General features: G+C 48.5%; 2 protein-coding genes across 3 annotated transcripts in view; both read right to left on the reverse strand.

Moving 5' to 3' along the window:
- THSD1 (thrombospondin type 1 domain containing 1) overlaps positions 1 to 22,772 on the reverse strand; it is a 68,311-nt gene extending 45,539 nt beyond the window's left edge. Inside the window, exon 1 of one of the 2 annotated variants that reach the window (XM_063951917.1) lies at positions 22,628 to 22,772. The gene's annotated coding sequence lies outside the window, so the exon portion shown is untranslated. The remainder of the gene's footprint in view (positions 1 to 22,627) is intronic. The other variant, XM_063951915.1, reaches the window with a different exon arrangement.
- A 2,553-nt stretch (positions 22,773 to 25,325) lies between these two features.
- The window catches only part of VPS36 (vacuolar protein sorting 36 homolog), a 57,715-nt gene continuing 56,422 nt past the window's right edge, over positions 25,326 to 26,618 (reverse strand). Inside the window, exons 12-14 of the mRNA XM_063951928.1 lie at positions 26,472 to 26,556; positions 26,264 to 26,340; positions 25,326 to 26,186 (exon numbers count right to left, since the gene is read on the reverse strand). Of these exons, the coding sequence (XP_063807998.1) occupies positions 26,093 to 26,186; positions 26,264 to 26,340; positions 26,472 to 26,556 (256 nt within the window). The 3' untranslated portion in view covers positions 25,326 to 26,092. The remainder of the gene's footprint in view (positions 26,187 to 26,263; positions 26,341 to 26,471; positions 26,557 to 26,618) is intronic.

Consider the following 26,618-nt stretch of genomic DNA (forward strand, 5'->3'; position numbering starts at 1 on the left):
GAATCCAATCATGAACCGGGGAGAGGAGCGACCAAGAGAGCGTCGGACTTCCCACTGTTGACATCAACCCTAGGGATCGCGGCCTCACACTATTCCTGGAGCCTATTGATCCCTAAGGCCTAGCGGTGGTGCACCAGAGGTGGCAGCCGCGTCAGCGACTGTTTGTTAGTCTCCTCCCAAAACAGTGCGGCTGTGTCCGTATTCCCCTTCTAAGCAGAACCGATACCTTACTTTCTACCCGTGCTCCAGCCACAGCCTGGTAACGTCTGCTGGACCAGTTAGTATATCCAACATAGATGCCAGCCGAAACAGCACTGTACTCGTGGGTAAGCGTTGTTGCGACATGGCGGAGAGTTGTTGGAGCGACTCTTTCTAAGGTACGTATAAGACGCTTTTTAGAAAGATCACTCAAGAAAAAAAATAAGAATTTACTCACCGGTAATTCTATTTCTCGTAGTCCGTAGTGGATGCTGGGAACTCCGTAAGGACCATGGGGAATAGACGGGCTCCGCAGGAGACTGGGCACTCTAAAAATAAGAATTTACTTACCGATAATTCTATTTCTCGGAGTCCGTAGTGGATGCTGGGGTTCCTGAAAGGACCATGGGGAATAGCGGCTCCGCAGGAGACAGGGCACAAAAAGTAAAGCTTTCCGATCAGGTGGTGTGCACTGGCTCCTCCCCCTATGACCCTCCTCCAGACTCCAGTTAGGTACTGTGCCCGGACGAGCGTACACAATAAGGGAGGAATTTTGAATCCCGGGTAAGACTCATACCAGCCACACCAATCACACTGTACAACCTGTGATCTGAACCCAGTTAACAGTATGATAACAGCGGAGCCTCTGAAAAGATGGCTCACAACAACAATAACCCGATTTAGTTAGCAATAACTATGTACAAGTATTGCAGATAATCCGCACTTGGGATGGGCGCCCAGCATCCACTACGGACTCCGAGAAATAGAATTATCGGTAAGTAAATTCTTATTTTCTCTATCGTCCTTGTGGATGCTGGGGTTCCTGAAAGGACCATGGGGATTATACCAAAGCTCCCAAACGGGCGGGAGAGTGCGGATGACTCTGCAGCACCGAATGAGAGAACTCCAGGTCCTCTTTTGCCAGGGTATCAAATTTGTAGAATTTTACAAACGTGTTCTCCCCCGACCACGTAGCTGCTCGGCAAAGTTGTAATGCCGAGACCCCTCGGGCAGCCGCCCAAGATGAGCCCACCTTCCTTGTGGAATGGGCCTTAACAGATTTAGACTGTGGCAGGCCTGCCACAGAATGTGCAAGTTGAATTGTGCTACCAATCCCACGAGCAATCGACTGCTTAGAAGCAGAAGCACCCAGCATTGTTGGGTGCATACAGGATAAACAGCAAGTCAGATTTCCTGACTCCAGCCAACCTGGAAACTATATTTTCAGGGCCCTGATAACATCCAGCAACTTGGAGTCCTCCAAGTCCCTAGTAGCCGCAGGTACCACAATAAGCTGGTTCAGGTGAAACGCTGACACCACCTTAAGGAGAAACTGGGGACGAGTCCGCAGCTTTGCTCTGTCCGAATGGACAATCAGATATGGCTTTGTGAGATAAAGCCGCCAATTCTGACACTCGCCTGGCCGAGGCCAGGACCAACAGCATGGTCATTTTCCATGTGAGATATATCAAATCCACAGATTTGAGTTGTTTAAACCAATGTGATTTTTTAGGAATCCCAAAACTACGTTGAGATCGCCCAGTGCCACTGGAGACATCAAAGGGGCTGTATATGCAGTACTCCCTTAACAACTTCTGGACTTCAGGAACTGAAGCCAATTTCTTTCTGGAAGAAAATCAACAGGCCGAAATTTGCACCTTAATGGACCCAATTTGAGACCCATAGACACTCCTGTTTGCAGGAAATGTAGAAATTAACCTAGTTGAAATTCTTCCGTGGAGCCTTCCTGGACTCACACCCTGGCACATATTTTCACCTAAGTGGTGATAATGTTGTGCGGTCACCTCCTTCCTGGCTCTGACCAGCGTAGGGATGACCTCTTCCGGAATGCCTCTTTCCCTTAGGATCCGGCGTTCACCCGCCTTGGCGTCAACGCAGCTGCGGTAAGTCCCGGAACAGACACGGTTCTTGCCGAATCAAGACCCTTCTTAGTATCTCTTGAAGTTCCGGGAACCAAGTCCTTCTTGGCCAAACCGGAGCCACGAGTATAGTTCTTACTCCTCTCCTTCCTATCATTTTCAATACATTGGGTATGAAAAGCAGAGGATGGAACACATACACCGACTGGTACACCGACGGTGTTACCAGAGCGTCCCAGCTATTGCCTGAGTGTCTCTTGACCTGGCGCTTCAGGTGGGACGCCATCATAACCACCTTTGGTCTTTCCCAACGGTTTACAATCATGTGGAAACTTCCAGATTAAGTTTCCACTTTTCCGGGTGGAATTCATTTATGCTGAGGAAATCTTCCCAGTTGCCCACTCCCGGAATGAACACTGCTGACAGTGTTATCACATGATTTTCCGCCCAGCGAAGAATCCTTGCTGTCATTGCCCTCCTGCTTCTTGTGTCGCCCCGTCTGATAACGTGGGCGACCGCCATGATGATGTCCTACTGGATCAGCACCGGTTGACTTTGAAGCAGGAGTCTTCCTAGGCTCAGAGCATTGTAAATTGCCCTTAGCTCCAGTATATTCATGTGGAGAGAAGTCTCCAGACTTGACCACACTTCCTTGGAAATTTTTTCCCTGTGTGACTACTCCCCAGCCTCTCAGGCTGGTATCCGTGGTCCCCAGAACACAGTCCTGAATGCTGAGTGTGCTGCCCTCTAAAAGATGAGCACTCTGCAGCCCCCACAGAAGAGACACCCTTGTCCTTGGAGACAGGATTATCCGCTGATGCATCTGAAAATGCGATCCGGACCATTCGTCCAGCAAATCCCCTGAGATCTGCCGAATGGAATCGCTTCGTAAGAAGCCACCATTTTTCCCAGGACTCCTGTGCATTGATGCACTGATACTTGGCCTGGTTTTAGGAGGTTTCTGACTAGGTCGAATAACTCCTTGGCTTTTTCCTCCCGGAGGAACACCTTTTTCTGGACTATGCCCAGAATCATTCCTAGGAACAGCAGACGTATCGTCGGAAAACAGCTGCGATTCTTGGAATATTTAGAATCCAGTCGTGCTGTCGTAGAACTACTTTAGATAGTGCTCTTCCGACCTCCAACTGTTCTCTGGAACTTGCCCTTTTCAGGATATCGTCCAAGTAAGGGATAATTTAGATGCCTTTTTTCTTTGAAGAAACATCTTTTCGGCCATTACCTTGGTAAAAGGCCCGGGGTGCCGTGGATAATTCAAACGGCATCGTCTGAAACTGATATTGACAGTTCTGTACCACGAACCAGAGGTACCCTTGTTGAGAAGGGCAAATTTGGACATGGAGGTAATCCTTGATGTCCAGGGACACCATATAGTCCCCTTTTTTCCGGTTCGCTATCACTGCTCTGAGTGACTCCATCTCGATTTGAACCTTTTATGTAAGTGTTCAAAGATTTCAGTTTAGACTATGTCTCACCAAGCCGTCTGGCTTCAGTACCACAATATAGTGTGGAAAAATAATACCCTTTTCCTTGTTGTAGGAGGGGTACTTTGATTATCACCTGCTGGATATACAGCTTGTGAATTGTTTCCAATGCTGCCTCCCTGTCGGAGGGAGCCGTTGGTAAAGCAGACTTCAGAAACCTGCGAGGAGAAGATGTCTCGACTCTCCAATCTGTACCCCTGGGATAATACTTGTACTATCTAGGGGTCAACCTGCGAGTGATCCCACTGCGCGCTGAGACTCTTGAGACTACCCCCCCCACCTTGAGTCCGCTTGCACGGCCCCAGCGTCATGCTGAGGACTTGGCAGACGCGGTGGAGGGCTTCTTTTCCTGGGAAGGGGCTGCCTGCTGCAGTCTACTTCCCTTACCTCTATGTCTGGGCAGATATGACTGGCCTTTTGCCTGCATGCCCTCATGGGAAAGGAAGGATTGAGGCTGAAAAGACGGTGTCTTTTTCAGCTGAGATGTAACTTGGGGTAAAAAGGTTGGATTTCCCAGCTGTTGCCGTGGTCCCCAGGTCCGATGGACCGACCCCAACTAACTCCTTCCCTTTATACGGCAATACTTCCATGTGCCGTATGGGATCTGTATCACCTGACCACTGTCGTGTCCATGACATCTTCTGGGTGATATGGACAACGTACTTATCTTGATGCCAGAGAGCAAATATCCCTCTGTGCATCTCACGTACATATATATAGAATGCATCCTATTAAATGCTCTATATGAATAAAATATTTTCAGTCAGGGAATCCGACCAAGCCAACCCAGCACTGCATCTCCAGGCTGATGGCGATCGCTGGTCGCAGTATAACCACCGTATGTGTGTATATACTTTTTAGGATATCTTTTCAGCTTCCTATCAGCTGGCTCCTTGAGGGCGGCCGTATCTGGAGACGGTAACGCCACTTGATAAGCGTGTGAGCGCCTTATCACCCTAAGGGGTGTTTCCCAACGCGCCCTAATTTCTGGCGGGAAAGGGTATAACGCCAATATTTGCTATCGGGGTAACCCCACGCATCATCACACACTTCATTTTATTTTATCTGATTCAGGAAAAACTACAGGTAGTTTTTTCACTCCCACATAATACCCTTTTTTGTGGTACTTGTAGTATCAGAAATATGCAACACCTCCTTCATTGCCCTTAACGTGTGGCCCTAATGAGAAATACGTTTGTTTATTCACCGTCGACACTGGATTCAGTGTCCGTGTCTGTGTCTGTGTCGACCGACTGAGGTAAATGGGCGTTTTTAACGCCCCTGACGGTGTTTCTGAGACGCCTGGACCGGTACTAATAGTTTGTCGGCCGTCTCACGTCGTCAACCGACCTTGCAGCGTGTTGACATTCTCACGTAATTCCCTAAATAAGCCATCCATTCCGGTGTCGACTCCCTAGAGAGTGACATCACCATTACAGGCAATTTCTCCGCCTCCTCACCAACATCGTCCTCATACATGTCGACACACACGTACCGACACACAGCACACACACCGGGAATGCTCTGACAGAGGACAGGACCCACACTAGCCCTTTGGGGAGACAGAGGGAGAGTTTGCCAGCACACACCAAAACGCTATAATTATATAGGGACAACCTTATATAAGTGTTTTCCCTTATAGCATCTTTATATATATCTCAATATCGCCAAAATCAGTGCCCCCCCTCTCTGTTTTAACCCTGTTTCTGTAGTGCAGTGCAGGGGAGAGCCTGGGAGCCTTCTCTCCAGGCTTTCTGTGAGAGAAAATGGCGCTGTGTGCTGAGGAGATAGGCCCCGCCCCTTTTTCGGCAGGCTCGTCTCCCGCTATTTAGTGAATCTTGGCAGGGGTTAAATATCTCCATATAGCCTCTGGGGGCTATATGTGAGGTATTTTTCGCCAAAAAAGGTTTTCATTTGCCTCCCAGGGCGCCCCCCTCCCAGCGCCCTGCACCCTCAGTGACTGCCGTGTGAAGTGTGCTGAGAGGAAAATGGCGCACAGCTGCAGTGCTGTGCGCTACCTTTAGAAGACTGCAGGAGTCTTCAGCCGCCGATTCTGGACCTCTTCTTACTTCAGCATCTGCAAGGGGGCCGGCGGCGCGGCTCCGGTGACCATCCAGGCTGTACCTGTGATCGTCCCTCTGGAGCTGATGTCCAGTAGCCAAGAAGCCAATCCATCCTGCACGCAGGTGAGTTCACTCCTTCTCCCCTAAGTCCCTCGTTGCAGTGATCCTGTTGCCAGCAGGACTCACTGTAAAATAAAAAACCTAAGCTAAACTTTCTCTAAGCAGCTCTTTAGGAGAGCCACCTAGATTGCACCCTTCTCGGCCGGGCACAAAAATCTAACTGGAGTCTGGAGGAGGGTCATAGGGGGAGGAGCCAGTGCACACCACCTGATCGGAAAGCTTTACTTTTTGTGCCCTGTCTCCTGCGGAGCCGCTATTCCCCATGGTCCTTTCAGGAACCCCAGCATCCACAAGGACGATAGAGAAAGAAAGATTAGGTACTATCTGGTGTGCACTGGCTCCTCCCTCTATGCCCCTCCTCCAGACCTTAGTTAAGGAAACTGTGCCCGGAAGAGCTGACACAACAAGGAAAGGATTTGGAATCCAGGGTAAGACTCATACCAGCCACACCAATCACACCGTACAACTTGTGATAACCATACCCAGTTAACAGTATGAACAACAACTGAGCCTCAGTAATAGATGGCTCATAACAATAACTATATACATGTATTGCAGAGAGTCCGCACTTGGGACGGGCGCCCAGCATCCACTACGGACTACGAGAAATAAAATTACCGGTGAGTAAATTCTTATTTTCTCTGACGTCCTAGTGGATGCTGGGAACTCCGTAAGGACCATGGGGATTATACCAAAGCTCCCAAACGGGCGGGAGAGTGCGGATGACTCTGCAGCACCGCATGAGCAAACTCAAGGTCCTCCTCAGCCAGGGTATCAAACTTGTAGAACTTAGCAAACTTGTTTGACCCCGACCAAGTAGCAGCTCGGCAAAGCTGTAAAGCCGAGACCCCTCGGGCAGCCGCCCAAGAAGAGCCCACCTTCCTTGTGGAATGGGCTTTCACCATTTTGGATGCGGCAATCCAGCCGCAGAGTGAACCAGCTGAATCGTGCTATAGATCCAGCGAACAATAGTATGCTTCGAAGCAGGAGCGCCAACCTTGTTGGCTGCATACAGAATAAACAGCGAGTCAGACTTTCTGACTCCCGCCGTTCTGGAAACATAAATTTTCAAAACTCGGACTACGTCCAGCAACTTGGAATCCTCCAAGTCCCTAGTAGCCGCAGGCACCACAATAGGCTGGTTCAAATGAAACGATGATACCACCCCAGGAAGAAATTGGGGACGAGTCCTCAATTCTGCCCTGTCCACATGGAAGATCAGATAAGGGTTTTTACATGACAAAACCGCCAATACTGACACACGCCTAGCCGAAGCTAAGGCCAATAGCATGACCACTTTCCACGTGAGATATTTTAGCTCCATGGTCTTAAGTGGCTCAAACCAGTGGGATTTCAGGAAATCCAACACAACGTTAAGATCCCAAGGTGCCACTGGTGGCACAAAAGGAGGCTGAATATGCAGCACCCCCGGAACAACGTCTGAACATCAGGCAGTGAAGCCAGTTCATTTTTAGAAAAAATGTATAGGGCCGAAATCTTGACCTTTATGGATCCTAATTTTAGGCCCATAGTCACTCCTGACTGTAGGAAGTGCAGGAATCGACCCCGCTGGAATTCCTCTGTAGGGCCTTCCCGGCCTCACACCAAGCAACCTATTTTCGCCATATACAGTGAAAAAGTCTTGCTGTCACGTCTTTCCTAGCCTTTATCAGCGTAGGAATAACTGCATCCGGAATGCCCTTTTCCACTAGGATCCGGCGTTCAACCGCCATGCCGTCAAATGCAGCGGCGGTAAATTTTGGAACAGACAGGGCCCCTGTTGCAACATGTCCTGTCTGAGAGGCAGAAGCCCTGAGTCCTCTGAGAGCATTTCCTGCAGCTCCGGGTACCGAGTCCTTCTTGGCCAATTCGGAGCAAAGAATATTGTTTTCACTCCTCCTTTTATTACAATTCTCAGCCCTTGGGTATGAGAGGAAGAGGAGGGAATACAGAGACCGACTGGAACACCCACGGTGTTACTAGTGCGACCACAGCTATCACCTGAGGGTCCCTTGACCTGGCGTAAAACCTTCTTTTTTTTTTTTAGCTTTTTATTGAGGTGGGACACCATCTAGTCCACCTTAGGCAGTTCCCATCAATTTGCAAACTGCGTGAAGACTTCCTGATGAAGTCCCCACTTTCCCGGGTGGAGGTCGTGCCTGCTGAGGAAGTCTGCTTCCCAGATATCCACTCCCGGAACGAACACTGCTGACAGTGCGCTTACTCGATTTTCCGCCCAGCGAAGAATTCTGGTGGCTTCTACCCCCGCCACCCTGCTCCTTGTGCCGCCTTGGCGGTTTACATGAACCCTTGCGGTCTGACTGGATCAGAACCGGTTGGTCGCGAAGCAGGATCTCCGCTTGACTTAGGGCGTTGTATATGGCCCTTAGTTCCAGGATATTGATATGAAGGCAAGTCAGTTGACTTGACCACAGACCTTGGAAATTTCTTCCCTGTGTAACTGCCCCCCACCCTCGGAGGCTTGCATCCGTGGTCACCAGGATCCAGTCCTGAATGCCGAATCTGCGGCCCTCGAGAAGGTGAGCACTCTGCAGCCACCACAGGAGAGACACCCTGGCCCTGGGGGATAGGGTGATTAACCGATGCATCTGAAGAGGTGATCCGGACCACTTGTCCAGTAAGTCCAATTGGAAGGTCCTCGCATGGAACCTGCCTAAGGGGATGGCCTCGTATGATGCCACCATCCTTCCCAGGACTCGAGTGCAGTGATGCACTGACACCTGTTTTGGTTTTAATAGATTCCTGACCAGTGTCATGAGCTCCTGAGCTCTCTCTATCGGGAGATAAACCCTTTTCTGGTCTGTGTCTAGGATCGTGCCTAGGAGAGGCAGATGAGCTGTAGGAACCAACTGCGACTTTGGAATATATAGAATCCAGCCGTGTTGCCGTTACACTTCCAGAGAAAGTGATACGCTGTTCAGCAACTGCTCTCTTGATCTCGCTTTTATGAGAAGATCGTCCAAGTACGTGATAATAGGGACACCTTGCTTCCGCAGGAGCACAATCATATCCGCCATTACCATGGTGAATATTCTCGGGGCCGTGGAGAGACCAAACGGCAACATCTGAAATTGGTAATGACAATCCCGTACCGCAATTCTGAGGTACGCCTAATGAGGTGGATAAATGGGGACCTGAAGGTATGCATCCCTTATGTCCCGATTCACAATAAAGTCTCCCCCTTTTTAGGCTTGCACTGACCGCTCTTAGCGATTCCATCTTGAACTTGAACCTTCTCAGGTATATGTTCAGGGATTTTTAATTCAATATGGGTCTGACCGAACCGTCTGGTTTCGGGATTACAACATGGTCTAATAATAACACCCTCTTGTTGAAGGAGGGGACCCTTGACCACCACCTGTTAAAGATACAATTTGTGAATTGCAGTTAACACTGGCTCCCTCTTTTGGGGGGAAGCCCGCAGGGCCGTCGGTGAGGGGGCATCTTCTCACAGTCCAGCTTGTATCCCTGAGACACAATATCTATTGCCCAGGGATCGAACAGGGAGTGAACCCACTTGTGGCTGAACTTACGAAGGCGTGTCTCCACCGGGCCTAGCTCCGCCTGTGGAGCCCCAGCGACATTGGTGGATTTTTGTAGGGGCCGGGGAGGACCTGGGAACTAGCTGCCCGGCTCTGACAAGAAAGGACGCACCTCAGACTTTCTTGTTTCTTTATACGAAAGGCTGCATTTAATAATGTCGTGCTTTCTTAGGCTGTGCAGGAATATAAGGCAAACTAGCAGAATTACCAGCTATAGCTGTGGAGACCAGGCCCGAGAACCCTTCTCCACACAATCCTCAGCCTTCCATATGCCTCTTAAGTCGGCATCATCTGTCCAATGCATATTCTACAGGACACGTCAAGCAGAGATCGACATAGCTTTGACTCTAGGACCCAGTATACTCATGTCTCTTTGGGCATGCTTTATAACTATATATCTATCACTTAAGACAGCATCTTTAATATATTTATATTGCATACTAGGGTCTAATCTCTGCTGATAAGGTACCTGTCCACGCTGCCACAGCGCTATAAACCCATGCCAACACAATCGCCGGTCTGGGTCGTATACTAGAATGTGCACGCTATCTGCAGGATCCCTGAGAATAGCAAGTGCTACCGTCTGTGCAAACAGGACACCCCAGGGGAAGATTCTCAACATAACCTGGCCCTAGTGGGGAAAGGATACAGCCTGAGAATTCTCTTGTGGGAAGCTGCCGTCTCTTGTCTGGAAATTCCCGCTCTTTTTCCTCATGAGAGGAGGGAAATTTACCTCAGCATTCTTCCCCTTAAACATGTGTATTCTCGTGTCAGGGACAGATGAGTCATCAGTGATATGCAAATCATCTTTTATTTCAATAATCATATATTGAATACCTTCTAGCCATCTTGGCTGTAACTTTGCATTATCGTAGTCGACAGTGGAGTTAAACTCCATGTCGATACCAGTGTTCGTTATTATGGATAGTGAGCATTGAGAGACTCTGAAAGTCTCTGTGACATAGGGACAGACCAGGGTAGATTTCCTGTCTGTTCCCTAACCTTTTGTGCAAGAAATTCACCTTAGCACTTACACATATCCAAACAGGTGTCGGCGTTGTCGACGGAGACACCCTCTCACACACATATCCGCTCTATCACCTCCTTAGAGGAGCCTTTTACCTCAGACATGTCGACACACGCGTACCGACACACCACACACACACAGGGGATGCTCTATTTGAGGACAGTTCCCCCACAAGGTCCTTTGGAGAGACAGAGAGAGAGTATGCCAGCACACACCCCAGCGCTATATAACCCAGAGATTACACTACAACTCAGTGTTTACCCAGTAGCTGCTGTATATACAAATTTTGCGCCTAAATTTATGTGCCCCCCTCTCTTTTCACCCTTTGTGTACCAGGATACTGCCGGGGAGAGCCTGGGGAGCTTCCTTCCAGCGGAGCTGTGAAGAGAAAATGGCGCTGGTGTGCTGAGGAAGAAGGCCCGGCCCCCTCAGTGGCGGGCTTCTGTCCTGTTTCTGACTAAAAATGGTGGGGGTTTTACACATATACAGTCAGAGACTGTATTATGTGTATTTATTGCCAAAAGGTATTCTTATTGCTGCCCAGGGCGCCCCCCCCAGCGCCCTGCACCCTACAGTGACCGGAGTGTGTGGTGTGCAGTGGGAGCAATGGCGCACAGCTGCAGTGCTGTGCGCTACCTTAATGAAGACCGGAGTCTTCTGCCGCCGATTTTATCTCCTTCTTCTGTCTTCTGGCTCTGCAAGGGGGACAGCGGCGCGGCTCCGGGAACGGACGATCGAGGTCAGGCCCTGTGTTCGAACCCTCTGGAGCTAATGGTGTCCAGTAGCCTAAGAAGCACAAGCTAGCTGCACGCAGGTAGGTTTGCTTCTCTCCCCTCAGTCCCACGTAGCAGTGAGTCTGTTGCCAGCAGATCTCACTGAAAATAAAAAACCTAACAAATACTTTCTTTCTAGCAAGCTCAGGAGAACCCACTAGGTGCATCCAGCTCTGGCCGGGTACAGATTCTAACTGAGGTCTGGAGGAGGGGCATAGAGGGAGGAGCCAGTGCACACCAGATAGTACCTAATCTTTCTTTTAGAGTGCCCAGTCTCCTGCGGAGCCCGTCTATCCCCCATGGTCCTTACGGAGTTCCCAGCATCCACTAGGACGTCAGAGAAAATAGGATTTTGGTACTTACCAGGTAAATCCTTTTCTTTGAATCCATAGGGGGCACTGGAGTACTCTTGGGATATGGACGACTTCCGCAGGAACAAGGCACTGAATAAATTAAAATTTAGACTACTCCTCCCCTCCATATCCAAGAGTACCTCAGTGTTTTTTTACTGAGCCGAACAGGAGCTATAGAGAGGTTGACAATGGAGAATTACATATAACATAACGGACAACAATAAAGTTGACACATAACGTGACTGACAACTAAACAGTTGGCACTATAACCGCTAGAACTTGAAACTTTGAACTAGTCGGTAAGAGTGTGTTACCATCAGATCCCCTGAACTTACCACAAACCAGATAAAACTGCTCTGGGTGGGCATCCAGTGCCCCCTATGGATTCAAAGAAAAGCATTTACCTGGTAAGTACCAAAATCCTATTTTCTTTTTCATCCACTAGGGGGTCACTGGAGTACTCTTGGGACGTACCAAAGCTTCCCCCGTGGGCGGGAGAGCAGTTTGGTACCTGTAACACTAGGCGGCCAAAGCTAGATGCTGATGCCGCAAACGTATCAAATTTGTAAAAGCGCACAAACGTGTGCACTGATGACCAAGTAGCCGTACGGCAAAGCTGCGTCGTAGAAGACCCACGACCAGCTGCCCACGAAGTTCCCACAGAACGTGTGGAATGAGCTGTTACTGATGTGGGCAGCTGTATCCTAGCATGAAGGTAAGCCTGACGTATGGTCAGTTTAATCTATCTGGATAAGGTCTGCTTAGAAGCTGGCCAACCCCTCTTGGCAGCATCATAGAGAACAAACAACGTATCCGTCTTACGAACTGTAGACGTTCGGGATACATAAACGCATTACGCGTACCACATCCAAGGTTGCAGAATTTCCTGTCAACACAGGAACTACTATTGGTTGATTGATGTTAAAAGATGACACCACCTTTGGTAAGAAAGCGGGATTCGTCCGAAGTTCCGCTCTGTCATCATGAAACACCAAATACGGTGGCTTGCATGACAAGGCAGCCAAATCTGACACACGCCTTGCCGAAGCTAAGGCTACTAGAAAAATTGTTTTCCAAGTGAGACACTTAATATCCACTTGTTGTAAAGGTTCAAAATATGAAGACTGTGAGAAATCTAAAACCAGATTCAAGTCCCATGGCGCTATAGGTGGAGTGAATGGAGGCTTTACTCTGAGGACACCTTGCAGAAAAGTGTGTACCGACGGCAAAATAGCCAATCTTCTTTGAAAGTAAATTGACAACGCAGATACCTGCACCTTTAGTGTAGATAAGCACAGTCCTCCATCTAACCCCGTCTGTAGAAATAACAAAAGACGGGATAGCTTGAAAGATGATGTCGGAAACTTCCAAACTTCACACCAAGCTATATAGGCACGCCAAATTCTGTAATAATGAGCTGCCGTAACCGGCTTCCTAGCTCGTAACATGGTTGGTATAACAGATTCTGGAATGCCCTCTCTTCTTAAGAGGGCGGTCTCAACAGCCACCCCGTCAAACGCAGCCGCGCTAAATCGGGGTAAAGGAACGGACCCTCTTGTAACAGGTCCGGACGTAGCGGGAGCGGCCAAGGATCGTCTGCGAGTAGTCCTCGGAGATCTGAGAACCAAGCTCTCTGCGACCAATGAGGCGCCACTAGTATGACTGTGGCGGACTCTCTTTTGATCCGTTTTAACAACAGAGGGAGCAGCGGAAACGGTGGAAACAGGTACACGAGGCTGTACGGCCACGCGACGGATAGAGCATCCACCGCCACTGCCTTTGGATCTCACGTTCTGGACACATACTGAGGTGTTTGGTGATTGTGGCGAGATGCCATCAGGTCCACTTGAGGGTAACCCCACCTTTGGACCAACATGTGAAACACCTCTGTATTTAATGCCCATTCTCCTGGATGAAAATCCCGACGGCTGAGATAATCCGCCTCCCAGTTGTCCACTCCCGGAATGAACACTGCCGACAATATCACTTGGTGACGCTCAGCCCAATTGAGGATTCGAGCTACTTCTCGCATTGCCATGCGGCTTCTCGTTCCACCTTGTTTGTTGATGTATGCGACCGCCGTCGCATTGTCTGACTGCACCTGAACAGTCTGAAACCGAAGCATGTGCACTGCTTGTCGTAGCGCATTGTAAATTGCCCGGAGTTCCAGTACATTTACAGACAGCAATCTTTCGTGATCAGTCCAGAGACCCTGGCGCTGACAATTTTGAACCACAGCTCCCCAACCTCTGAGGCTCGCGTCCGTCGTTAGAATTATCCAATTCCAGGCGCCGAACCGTTTCCCTGCGGTTAGATTGTGTACCTTGAGCCACCAGAGTAGAGACACTCTGGCCTGTGGTGACAACCTCACCCTGTGGTGAATCCGCAGATACGAGCCCGACCACTGTGCGAGCACATCCAGTTGAAAAGGACGTGAGTGAAATCTCCCGAACTGAAGCGCTTCGAAAGCCGCCACCATTGTGCCTAAGAGGCGAATGCACAAATGTACCGAGACTGTGCGTGGCCTGAGCACTAAATGTACCAGATGCCGAATGACCTGTACTTTCTGTTCTGGTAGGTAAATTCTTTGATTTACCGTATCGAGAATCATACCTAGGAATTGAAGTCGTTGAGACGGAATCCTGATAATGGTTTTGCCGTATTGCAAACCGCAAAAACCTCTGATGAGGTGGCCAAATCGGAATGTGTAAGTACGCATCCTTGAGATCCAGTGCAATCATGAATTCCTGTGGCTCTAAACCTGCTTTTACTGACCGCAGAAATTCCATCTTGAATCTGTAGTAAGTGACGTACCGATTGAGACCCTTTAAGTTCAATATTGGCCTGACCGAGCCATCCGGCTTTGGTACCACAAACAGACTGGAATAATAACCCTGACCTTGTTGGTGTACGGGGACCGGAATCAAAACTGCTGAATCCAGCAGAGACTGAATGGCAATTTACAGAACCGCCTTCTTGTCGTCCGACACAGGCAGTCCTGTCTTGAAAAACCGCAGTGGCGGGAGACATTCGAACTCTATCTTGTAACCTTTTAACACTAAATTGCGGATCCACCCATCTGTGGACGTCTGGAGCCAAGCCAACTGGAACGTCTGAAGGCGTACTCCCACAATTGGAGATCCGAAATGGACTGGGAGCCCGTCATGCCACTGGCTTGTCAGTGACCTTAGCGTCCTGACGACTTGTGTTGGTTTGTTGGAAACCACGTCCACGACCTCGTCTACCAGGCGTGGCTGTTCCTCTGCGAAAGGACTGAGGTCTAAAGGATTTGCTGTGAGGTATAGAAAACCGTTTATACGGATTCTTTCGTGTTTCTAATAACATCTTATTAAAAGATTCCGAAACAGGAAAACACATTGGAGTTCTCTGTCGTTTAGTAAAGACGACCTCATCATTTGTCAGCGGCTCCTCAGTTTCTGTAAACTTCAGAGACTGACGCACCGCTCTGATGAGATTATCAATGCCCGGGCTGTCAAAATAGTCACTATCTGACTGCTGCTCTACTTCGCCCTCCTCCCCGTCATCCTGCGCAAAGAGGTCTGGCATAGAATCGTCAGAATACAACATAGCAGAAACTGGTAAATCATAAGACAAATTAAATTTATCCTTTCTACACAAAGTGGACCTGGACTTTTGGCAAGGCTGAGACCCCTCCGGTAGTTCAAGCGGTCTCAACCTAGACTCAGATCTTGCCGCTTCCCGCTCTTGTCGAGCGGCGGCCAATTCTGATTGCAATCCAGCCATAACCTGTGTTAGCATAGCCCATGGAGGGTCCGGGGATGAAACCGGCTTGGAAACCGGAGCCGAAATTGTATTCGTAGCTGAATCCACAAAACATACTGTACATGTGGTAGATCCATCCGGTATCATACTCTTACAGACATGACAGGGAAACTGCTTTTTTGTTTTTGCTGGTGCCTTACTCATTATGCAGACAGACAACACAAAATACAGACAACTTGCACGACTCAGTAAATTGTACTAAGGTGTCTCTATATAATTATATATCTGGCCAAGTGTATATATATATATAAATATATATCACGCCAGTCTATATGAAATCTGATCCCAAATTCCCACTAACACCCCTGCGCCTTTTGTGGAGTAGAGATGTGATTCCAGACGTTCCTGTACTACAACAGGAAACAAACAGCATGGTTAAAAATGCCCCCCCCCCATGCTAACAGTATAAAAATAAGAATTTACTCACCGGTAATTCTATTTTTCGTAGTCCGTAGTGGATGTTGGGAACTCCGTAAGGACCATGGGGAATAGACGGGCTCCGCAGGAGACTGGGCACTCTAAAAGAAAGATTAGGTACTATCTGGTGTGCACTGGCTCCTCCCTCTATGCCCCTCCTCCAGACCTCGGTTAAGGAAACTGTGCCCGGAAGAGCTGACACAACAAGGAAAGGATTTGGAATCCAGGGTAAGACTCATACCAGCCACACCAATCACACCGTACAACTTGTGATAACCATACCCAGTTAACAGTATGAACAATAACTGAGCCTCAGTAACAGATGGCTCATAACAATAACCCTTTAGTTAAGCAATAACTATATACATGTATTGCAGAGAGTCCGCACTTGGGACGGGCGCCCAGCATCCACTACGGACTACGAGAAATAGAATTACCGGTGAGTAAATTCTTATTTTCTCTGACGTCCTAGTGGATGCTGGGAACTCCGTAAGGACCATGGGGATTATACCAAAGCTCCCAAACGGGCGGGAGAGTGCGGATGACTCTGCAGCACCGAATGAGCAAAGGCAAGGTCCTCCTCAGCCAGGGTATCAAACTTGTAGAACTTAGCAAATGTGTTTGAACCCGACCAAGTAGCAGCTCGGCAAAGCTGTAAAGCCGAGACCCCTCGGGCAGCCGCCCAAGAAGAGCCCACCTTCCTTGTGGAATGGGCTTTTACTGATTTAGGATGCGGAAATCCTGCCGCAGAATGAGCTTGCTGAATCGTGTTACAGATCCAGCGCGCAATAGTATGCTTTGAAGCAGGAGCACCCAGCTTGTTGGGTGCATGCAGGATAAACAGCGAGTCAGTTTTCCTGACTCCAGCCGTCCTGGCTACATAGATTTTCAAAGCCCTGACTACATCTAGTAACTTGGAGTACTCCAAGTCCCGAGTAGCCGCAGGCACCACAATAGGTTGGTTCAAATGAAACGCTGATACCACCTTAGGGAGAAATTGGGGACGAGTCCTCAATTCTGCCCTGTCCATATGGAAGATCAGATAAGGGCTTTTACATGACAAAGCCGCCAATTCTGACACACGCCTAGCCGAAGCTAAGGCCAATAGCATGACCACTTTCCACGTGAGATATTTTAGCTCCACGGTCTTAAGTGGCTCAAACCAGTGGGATTTCAGGAAATCCAACACAACGTTAAGATCCCAAGGTGCCACTGGAGGCACAAAAGGGGGCTGAATATGCAGCACTCCCTTAACAAACGTCTGAACTTCAGGCAGTGAAGCCAGTTCTTTTTGAAAGAAAATAGATAGGGCCGAAATCTGGACCTTTATGGACCCCAATTTTAGGCCCATAGTCACGCCTGACTGTAGGAAGTGCAGAAATCGCCCCAGCTGGAATTCCTCCGTTGGGGCCTTCCTGGCCTCACACCCGGCAACATATTTCCGCCATATGCGGTGATAATGATTTGCTGTCACATCCTTCCTAGCTTTTATCAGCGTAGGAATCACTTCATCTGGAATACCCTTTTCCGTTAGGATCCGGCGTTCAACCGCCATGCCGTCAAACGCAGCCGCGGTAAGTCTTGGAACAGACAGGGCCCCTGCTGTAACAGGTCCTGTCTGAGAGGCAGAGGCCATGGGTCCTCCGAGATCATTTCTTGTAGTTCTGGGTACCAAGTTCTTCTTGGCCAATCCGGAACGATGAGTATAGTTCTTACTCCTCTCTTTCTTACTATCCTCAGTACCTTGGGTATGAGGGGAAGAGGAGGGAACACATAAACCGACTGGTACACCCACGGTGTCACTAGTGCGTCCACAGCTATCGCCTGAGGGTCCCTTGACTTGGCGCAATATTTTTTTAGCTTTTTGTTGAGGTGGGACGCCATCATGTCCACCCGTGGCCGTTCCCAACGGTTTACAATCTGCGTGAAGACTTCTGGATGAAGTCCCCACTCTCCCGGGTGGAGGTCGTGCCTGCTGAGGAAATCTGCTTCCCAGTTGTCCACTCCCGGAATGAACACTGCTGACAGTGCTAGCACGTGATTCTCCACCCATCGGAGAATCCTTGTGGCTTTTGCCATCGCCATCCTGCTTCTTGTGCCGCCCTGGCGGTTTACATGGGCGACCGCCGTGATGTTGTCTGATTGAATCAGCACTGGTTGGTTTTGAAGCAGGGGCTCTGCTTGACTCAGGGCGTTGTAAATGGCCCTTAGTTCCAGTATATTTATGTGTAGTGAAGTCTCCTGACTTGACCACTGTCCTTGGAAGTTCCTTCCCTGAGTGACTGCCCCCCATCCTCGGAGGCTTGCATCCGTGGTCACCAGGACCCAGTCCTGTATGCCGAATCTGCGGCCCTCGAGAAGATGAGCACTCTGCAGCCACCACAGCAGAGACACCCTGGCCCTTGGGGACAGGGTGATCAACCGATGCATCTGAAGATGCGATCCGGACCATTTGTCTAACAGATCCCACTGAAAGATCCTTGCATGGAACCTGCCGAAGGGAATTGCTTCGTAAGAAGCCACCACCTTTCCCAGGACTCGCGTGCAGTGATGCACCGACACCTGTTTTGGTTTCAGGAGGTCCCTGACCAGAGATGACAATTCCTGGGCCTTCTCCACCGGGAGAAACACCTTCCTCTGTTCTGTGTCCAGAATCATGCCCAGGAAGAGCAGACGCGTCGCAGGAATCATCTGCGACTTTGGGATATTCAGAATCCAGCCGTGCTGTAGCAACACTTCCCGAGAAAGTGCTACGCTGACTAACAACTGCTCTCTGGACCTCGCCTTTATAAGGAGATCGTCCAAGTACGGGATAATTATAACTCCCTTCTTCCGAAGGAGTATCATCATTTCGGCCATTACCTTGGTAAATACTCTCGGTGCCGTGGACAGACCAAACGGCAACGTCTGGAATTGGTAATGACAATCCTGTACCACAAACCTGAGGTACTCCTGGTGAGGTGGGTAAACGGGGACATGCAAGTAAGCATCCTTGATGTCCAGTGACACCATAAAATCCCCCTCTTCCAGGCTTGCAATAACCGCCCTGAGCGATTCTATTTTGAACTTGAACTTCCTTATATAAGTGTTCAAGGATTTTAAATTCAGAATGGGTCTCACCGAACCGTCTGGTTTCGGTACCACAAACATTGTGGAATAGTAACCCCGTTCCTGTTGAAGGAGGGGAACCTTGATTATCACCTGCTGGAGGTACAGCTTGTGAATTGCCGCCAGTACTACCTCCCTTTCCCTGGGAGCAGCTGGCAAGGCTGATTTGAGGTAACGGCGAGGGGGAGTCGCCTCGAACTCCAGCTTGTATCCCTGAGAAACAATTTGTACAGCCCAGAGATCACTTGTGAGCGAACCCACTGGTTGCTGAAGTTTCGGAGACGCGCCCCCACCGCACCCGGCTCCGCCTGTGGAGCCCCAGCGTCATGCAGTGGACTTAGAGGAAGCGGGGGAGGATTTTTGTTCCTGGGAACTGGCTGCCTGGTGCAGCTTCTTTCCTCTACCCCTGCCTCTGGGCAGAAAGGATGCGCCTCTGATCCCCTTGCCTTTCTGAGGCCGAAAGGACTGTACATAATACGGTGCTTTCTTAGGCTGTGAGGGAACCTGAGGTAAAAAAGTTGACTTCCCGGCTGTTGCCGTGGATACGAGGTCCGAGAGACCGTCCCCAAACAATTCCTCACCCTTATAAGGCAAAACCTCCATGTGTCTTTTAGAATCAGCATCACCTGTCCACTGCCGAGTCCATAATACTCTCCTGGCAGAAATGGACATTGCATTAATTCTAGATGCCAGCAGGCAAATGTCCCTCTGTGCATCCCGCATATATAAGACGACGTCTTTTATATATGTTCTATGGTTAGCAAAATAGTATCCCTGTCGAGGGAATCAATGCTGTCTGACAGGGTATCAGACCATGCGGCTGCAGCACTACACATCCATGCTGAAGCAATAGCAGGTATCAGTATAGTACCTGAGTGTGTATACACAGACTTCAGGATAGCTTCCTGCTTTCTATCCGCAGGCTCCTTTAGGGCGGCCGTATCCTGAGACGGCAGTGCCACCTTTTTTGATAAGCGTGTGAGCGCCTTGTCCACCCTAGGGGATGTTTCCCAACGTAACCTGTCCGTTGGCGGGAAAGGGTACGCCATCAGTAACCTCTTAGAAATCACTAGTTTCTTATTGGGGGAACTCCACGCTTCCTCACACAATTCATTTAATTCATCAGATGGGGGAAAAGTCACTGGCTGCTTTTTCTCCCCAAACATAATACCCTTCTTGGTAGTAACCGAGTTAACATCAGAAATGTGCAATACATTTTTCATTGCAGTAATCATGCATCGGATGGCTTTTGTAGACTGTACATTTGTCTCATCCTCATCTACACTGGAGTCAGACTCCGTGTCGACATCTGTGTCTACCATCTGAGCTAGCGGGCGTTTTTGAGCCCCTGATGGCCTCTGAGACGCCTGGGCAGGCGCGGGCTGAGATCCCGGCTGTCCCAAGGCTGCTGCGTCATCGAACCTTTTATGTAAGGAGTTGACACTGTCTGTTAAGACCTTCCACATATCCATCCAATCCGGTGTCGGCCCCGTCGGGGGCGACACCACACTTATCTGCCCTTGCTCCGCCTCCACGTAACCCTCCTCATCAAACATGTCGACACAGCCGTACTGACACACCGCACACACACAGGGAATGCTCTGACTGAGGACAGGACCCCACAAAGTCCTTTGGGGAGACAGAGAGAGAGTATGCCAGCACACACCACAGCGCTATATAACACAGGGATTTACACTATAATGAGTGATTTTCCCAATAGCTGCTTATTTACCTATTTGCGCCTAAATTTATGTGCCCCCCCTCTCTTTTTTACCCTACTTGTACAGGATACTGCAGGGGAGAGCCTGGGGAGCGTCCTTCCAGCGGAGCTGTGAAGAGAAAATGGCGCTGGTGTGCTGAGGAAGAAGGCCCCGCCCCCTCAGCGGCGGGCTTCTCCCGCGTTTTGTATAGCTTAATGGTGGGGTTTTTTACACATATACAGTTTTCAAGACTGTATTATGTGTATATATTGCCAAAAGGTATTCTTATTGCTGCCCAGGGCGCCCCCCCCCCAGCGCCCTGCACCCTACAGTGACCGGAGTGTGTGGTGTGCAGTGGGAGCAATGGCGCACATGAATGACCGGAGTCTTCTGCCGCCGATTTTATCTCCTTCTTCTGTCTTCTGGCTCTGCAAGGGGGACGGCGGCGCGGCTCCGGGAACGGACGATCGAGGTCAGGCCCTGTGTTCGAACCCTCTGGAGCTAATGGTGTCCAGTAGCCTAAGAAGCACAAGCTAGCTGCACGCAGGTAGGTTTGCTTCTCTCCCCTCAGTCCCACGTAGCAGTGAGTCTGTTGCCAGCAGATCTCACTGAAAATAAAAAACCTAACAAATACTTTCTTTCTAGCAAGCTCTGGAGAGCCCACTAGGAGCACCCAGCTCTGGCCGGGCACAGATTCTAACTGAGGTCTGGAGGAGGGGCATAGAGGGAGGAGCTAGTGCACACCAGATAGTACCTAATCTTTCTTTTAGAGTGCCCAGTCTCCTGCGGAGCCCGTCTATTCCCCATGGTCCTTACGGAGTTCCCAGCATCCACTAGGACGTCAGAGAAACAAAGTTATTATAATTTCATAAACAGATATAATCAGTGCATTTCCTGTTTAACAAAGGCTTAATGGCCTCTCTATCCCCATGCAGCGTTCTGCTGCTGCTTATGGCACACTCTCCCTAACAGTGTGTGTTCTCCCCCCCCCCCCACCCCGTACTCCGTGTACTCTATTACACGGAGCCGGGGATTACCTGCGGGGAGCTGCTGGAGGGAGCCGGGGAGCGGTAACGGGAGCCGGGGAGCGCGCTGCATAGAGCCGCGGCGGCTATGCACGGTGAATGCGGCCGGTGTCCTGAAAACGGAGCTCACAATACACACAGTGTCGCACACAGCGGGGCTTCTTCTGCAAGCTCCGTCCAACTTCTCCTGCAGGTTTCCTGCACGTGGCTGTGAGGGAGCTCTTTCAGAGAGGCCCGACACGCCAGTAGCTGCTAGCAGGCAGCTTCCACTATCCCGGACCCAACGCCTATTGGAAGGGGGGAAGGGATGTGGAAAGTAATCCAAAAATAAAAATATTGCTACATGAGCACAGAAAAAACACTGAGGTACTCTGGGATATGGAGGGGAGGAGTAGTCTAAATTTTAATTTATTCAGTGCCTTGTTCCTGCGGAAGTTGTCCATATCCCAAGAGTACTCCAGTGACCCCTAGTGGATGAAAAAGAAATATAGTAAGACTATAAAAATAAAATAAGAAAGCTTTGGGTTACTAAAAACCAGCAGCCCTCTGACCATGGTCCGGCTCCTGCCGCACCAAACAAAAAACTGATCTGCCTGAGCCAGGAAGCGGGGATATATGGACGGGCCCATTGCATGCTGGGAGTCCGAAAAGCTTTGACCGATTGGTGCAAATCCGCTGTTGCTGCATCATATCCCATTGTTATCTTGTGGATAACCTGTGGACCCTGCCGGAGAAAGCGAAGGTAATTGCTTGCATGCATCTCACAGACATGTGCAAGTGCTGGACACTAAAGAACAGATAAAGCTGGTGCATGCTAAGGTGTGTGCTACAGTGCTCTCTACTTGTTGTGTGTGACATCAGATCTAATGCATATCACAGAGAACACGTTCCAATATGTCCACAAAGTGCCCGGGCAGCATTCATAAAGGTGTGGGAAGCTGACCCTCACTCCCAGGGCTCTGGATGTCTGGTAGGATGATGTGCACATGGGCATCCAAGGACAGCATTTACCGGTGTACTGAAGGAACAGTATGTCAGTGGAGGAGCATAAAGAGTAGGCACGCAGCTGTATCTACCCCATCCACCTAACTCACCGGATACGGTGCTCAGAAGAACCGGGATATCCTAGTGCTCAGGCAGCAGACACACAAGGAAAAGTGCCGACCCAGAAGCAGTGGGAGGTGACATAATGGTAAGGCTGCATGCTTGATGAGGCTGCTGTAACCCAAATTGATGAACCCAATACCTGGAATGAAAATCATGCAGACTTTAGAATCATTAATCCCAATGCATGCACACATGTGCGTGTAACACAAGTGGTTATGCAATCAGCAGGTCGGAGCAGGTGCCTGAAATTGTGCACACTTACCATTGCCCCTTGTAACATAGTAATTGAGGTTGAAAAGAAGCAAAATGCCCATCACGTTCAACCTTTATTTTGTATTAAGTTGAGTTGATTTTACTGTACCTACTGAAGAATGTTTTATGACTAGTTAACAACTACAAATCATGTTACACCCGGATTAACAATGTCAATATTTTAAATGTTGTAACCTTGGATATCCTTTTCAATCAGAAATTCATCCAATCCCCTTTTAAATGCATTTACAGAGTCCGCCATTACCACCTTCCCTGGCAAGGAATTCCAAATCCTTATTGCCCCAACAGTGAAGAACCCTTTCCTCCGTTGCGTGCAGAATTTTCTCTCCTCCAGCCTCAGTGAGTGCCAACGTGTCCTAAACAGAGTCCTTTTAATAAATAATTCCTCTGATAACTCTTTGTAATGGCTCTTTACATATTTGAAGACATTAATAATGTCTCCTCTTAGGCGCCTCTTTTCCAGTGTATACATGTTCAACCTAGTAAGCCTTTCCTCGTAATCCAGTCCCTCTAGCCCTTTAATCAATTTAGTAGCCCGCCTTTGAACCCTTTCGAGTTCACCAATATCTTTTTTTATACAGTGGTGCACAAAACTGAACACAATATTCCAGGTGTGGACGTACCAATGATTTGTACAGCAGCAGAATTACGTCCCTTGTCTCAATTCCCCGTTTTATGCACGCTAACACCTTACGTGCCTTCTTTACTGCGCTTTGACATTGTATACGGTTATTAAGCTTATTATCAATGAGTACCCCCAAATCTTTTTCCAAAACTGTTACTCCTAGACTTTTCCCGTTTAATATGTACGATGCAAGTTTGTTTTTAGTCCCGAAATGCATAACATTGCATTTTTCCATACTGAACCTCATTCTCCATTTAGACGCCCAGATTTCAAGTTTAGATAAGTCATTCTGCAGAGACTCCACATCTATTTCTGAATTAATTACCCTACACAGTTTAGTATCATCTGCAAAGAGTGACACTGTGCTTTCCAGGCCTATTTCTAGGTTATTGATAAATATGTTGAACAGTAGTGGCCCGAGCACGGACCCCTGTGGTATTCCGCTGACTACTGGTGTCCAGCTTGAGGACTTCCCGTTGACCACTACTCGCTGTACCCTGTTGTCCAGCCAGTTACTTATCCATGTACAAACAGTTTTTCCTAGGCCAAGCTCTTTTAATTTGATGATCAGTCTCCTGTGAGGCACTGTATCAAAGGCTTTTGTGCTTGCCCTGTTTATGGTGCAATCCACGTGGACTGGAGAGGCGTTCAAGTGCTAGAAACAATGACCCTTTCAGTGGGCTCCTTCCATAACATCTGGTTTAGTATATGGGGGGTAATTCCAAGTTGATCGCAGCAGGAATTTTGTTACCAGAGAGAGTTAGATTTGGGTGGGTTATTATGTTTCTGTGCAGGGTAAATACTGGCTACTTTATTTTTACACTGCAAATTAGATTGCAGATTGAACTCACCACACCCAAATCTAACTCTCTCTGCACATGTTATATCTGCCCCCCCTGCAGTGCACATGGTTTTGCCCAACTGCTAACAAAATTCCTGCTGCGATCAACTTGGAATTACCCCCATGATGTGAACAGGTTCTAGCAGAAGTGCACATCTCAACTAGCTGTATAAGATGTCAGACATTTGGAGAGTCACCATTTCTACCTGTCTTTCAGCCACTCTCAGCAGTGAGAATTAATGGAAAGCTAAGCAGGGTACATGGCTCTCCCTGATGGATCTGCCTACAGGTTGTCACACACTGGGGGTCACTCAGAGTTGATCGCTAGCTGCCATTGTTCGCTGCGTAGCGATCAGTGAAAAAAACGACTAATCTGCGCATGCGTATGCACCACAATGCGCACGCGCGTCGTACGGGTACAAAGTCCTTTGTGGTTTTGCACTGGTTCTAGCGACGCTTCCAATCGCACAGCCGAACGCAAGGAGATTGACAGAAAGAGGGCGTTTATGGGTGTCAACTGACCATTTTCTGGGAGTGTTTGTAAAAATGCAGGCGTGGCTGGGCGTTTGCTGGGCTGGTATCTGACGTCATTACGGTGTCACTCGTCGCAGCAATCATCGCACAGGATAAGTAACTGCAGGGCTGATGTGTTTGCAGGCGCTCTGCTGCACAAGCGTTCGCACTCCGGCAAAGTGAAAATACACTCCTCAGTGGGCGGCGACTATGCGTTTGCACAGCTGCTAAAAACTGCTGGCGAGCGATCAACTCAGAATGACCCCCAATGTGTGGGTGTGTGTGTGTGAATAAAGAAAGTGTGAGCCAGGTTCTCCTGATGTCCACACACCATTCATATACTGGTGACAGACACAAAAGAACTTGGATCATATGCTGTATATAGACAGACTTACAACAAAGTGATTGTATGATACAGGATAAATTGCTCGAATCAATTGTAACAATGATCATTATTGCAGGCAGATAAGAAATGACACAGGTGTAATCAATCATTATACAGGTCTGTTACAGTTAGTTTCCTTTCCATAGGAATACAGTTCTGAAAATCTACTTCAACCCACAGTTATTTATTAAAGTGCAAGAAAAACACTACTGGAGATTAAAATATATTCAAGGTAAGCCTAGTACCAGGTTATATAATATATCTGGAACAGCGCAAGTGTAAACAGTTCAGGTCTATTGAGCATGCTGCTTGCCTCACCCCTTTACTGACAATTAGTATCTTACATTGTACAAAACGGGACAGAACTGGTCTCTTCCATAAATCTAGGACAGTAGAGGAAGCTAAATACTAGACTTACAGTCTACTAGCCAACAAAATGATCAGTAAAATCGTAGGCTCACTTACATCGACATAGCTAGTGATGTTTCCGCACTTTTACAATTTATTAACTGACACAATGTTTTGTTATTTGACCTTTTCGCCCTATATCCATAACCTGCTTATGACAGGTGATGAAATATTACATTACACTTTACGCCTTAATTTAGCTGTAGTAAATGTCATGGTAAGATCACGCCATGTTGGCTTTAGAATTCAAGTATGACATATCTCACACTTTGTGCATCTGGCGAGTTTTTCGTGTCCTTTAAATAACATAATTTGCTAGTTGCAACCGTGCTGAGGGTAATCCATAGCAGATCAAGTTCAGTGATGTGTTCACCAGTGTTTACCACATACTGGTCTCCAGAAAGTTTCTAATTCTGCGTCAAGAACATGTTTGGATAGAAGCGCAAACCTTCAACAGAGTCATCTCTGCATAGGTGTCCCATGTTTTCTGCTAGTAGAAGCCTGCCGGAGAGAAGAACACTGCTAGTATAGTGCACAAGGGCAGGCAGGAGCACAACCAATAGACCAAATGGAAATACCTTTCTTTGGCCAGCAGAACAGACATTCCGACGATCTTGGCAAACTCTTCAGAAGTCAGCGAGCCCCTTTCAGATACCTGGTAAAAACAAAGCATCTCTTATTCTTTAAATGACAAACAGTATTAGTGTATGTGTGCTTAGTAAAACTTCTATGCGGTAAACTAAAGGAAATAAACCCTTCAGGACTAGTCATATAATATTACCGTACCGTTTCTAACGCAGAAGCCACCATTTCCTCTTCATTGTGAGACTGGTGTTCAATTACCATGACGCCGCTATCAAATATACGAAGCCTGTAAAATAGAAAATGGAATTAGATCCCACAAGTTGCTTAACACATTTACTGGTTGTTCCA

Source organism: Pseudophryne corroboree, chromosome 2 (assembly GCF_028390025.1).
Source record: "Pseudophryne corroboree isolate aPseCor3 chromosome 2, aPseCor3.hap2, whole genome shotgun sequence".
Classification (NCBI taxonomy): domain Eukaryota; kingdom Metazoa; phylum Chordata; class Amphibia; order Anura; family Myobatrachidae; genus Pseudophryne; species Pseudophryne corroboree.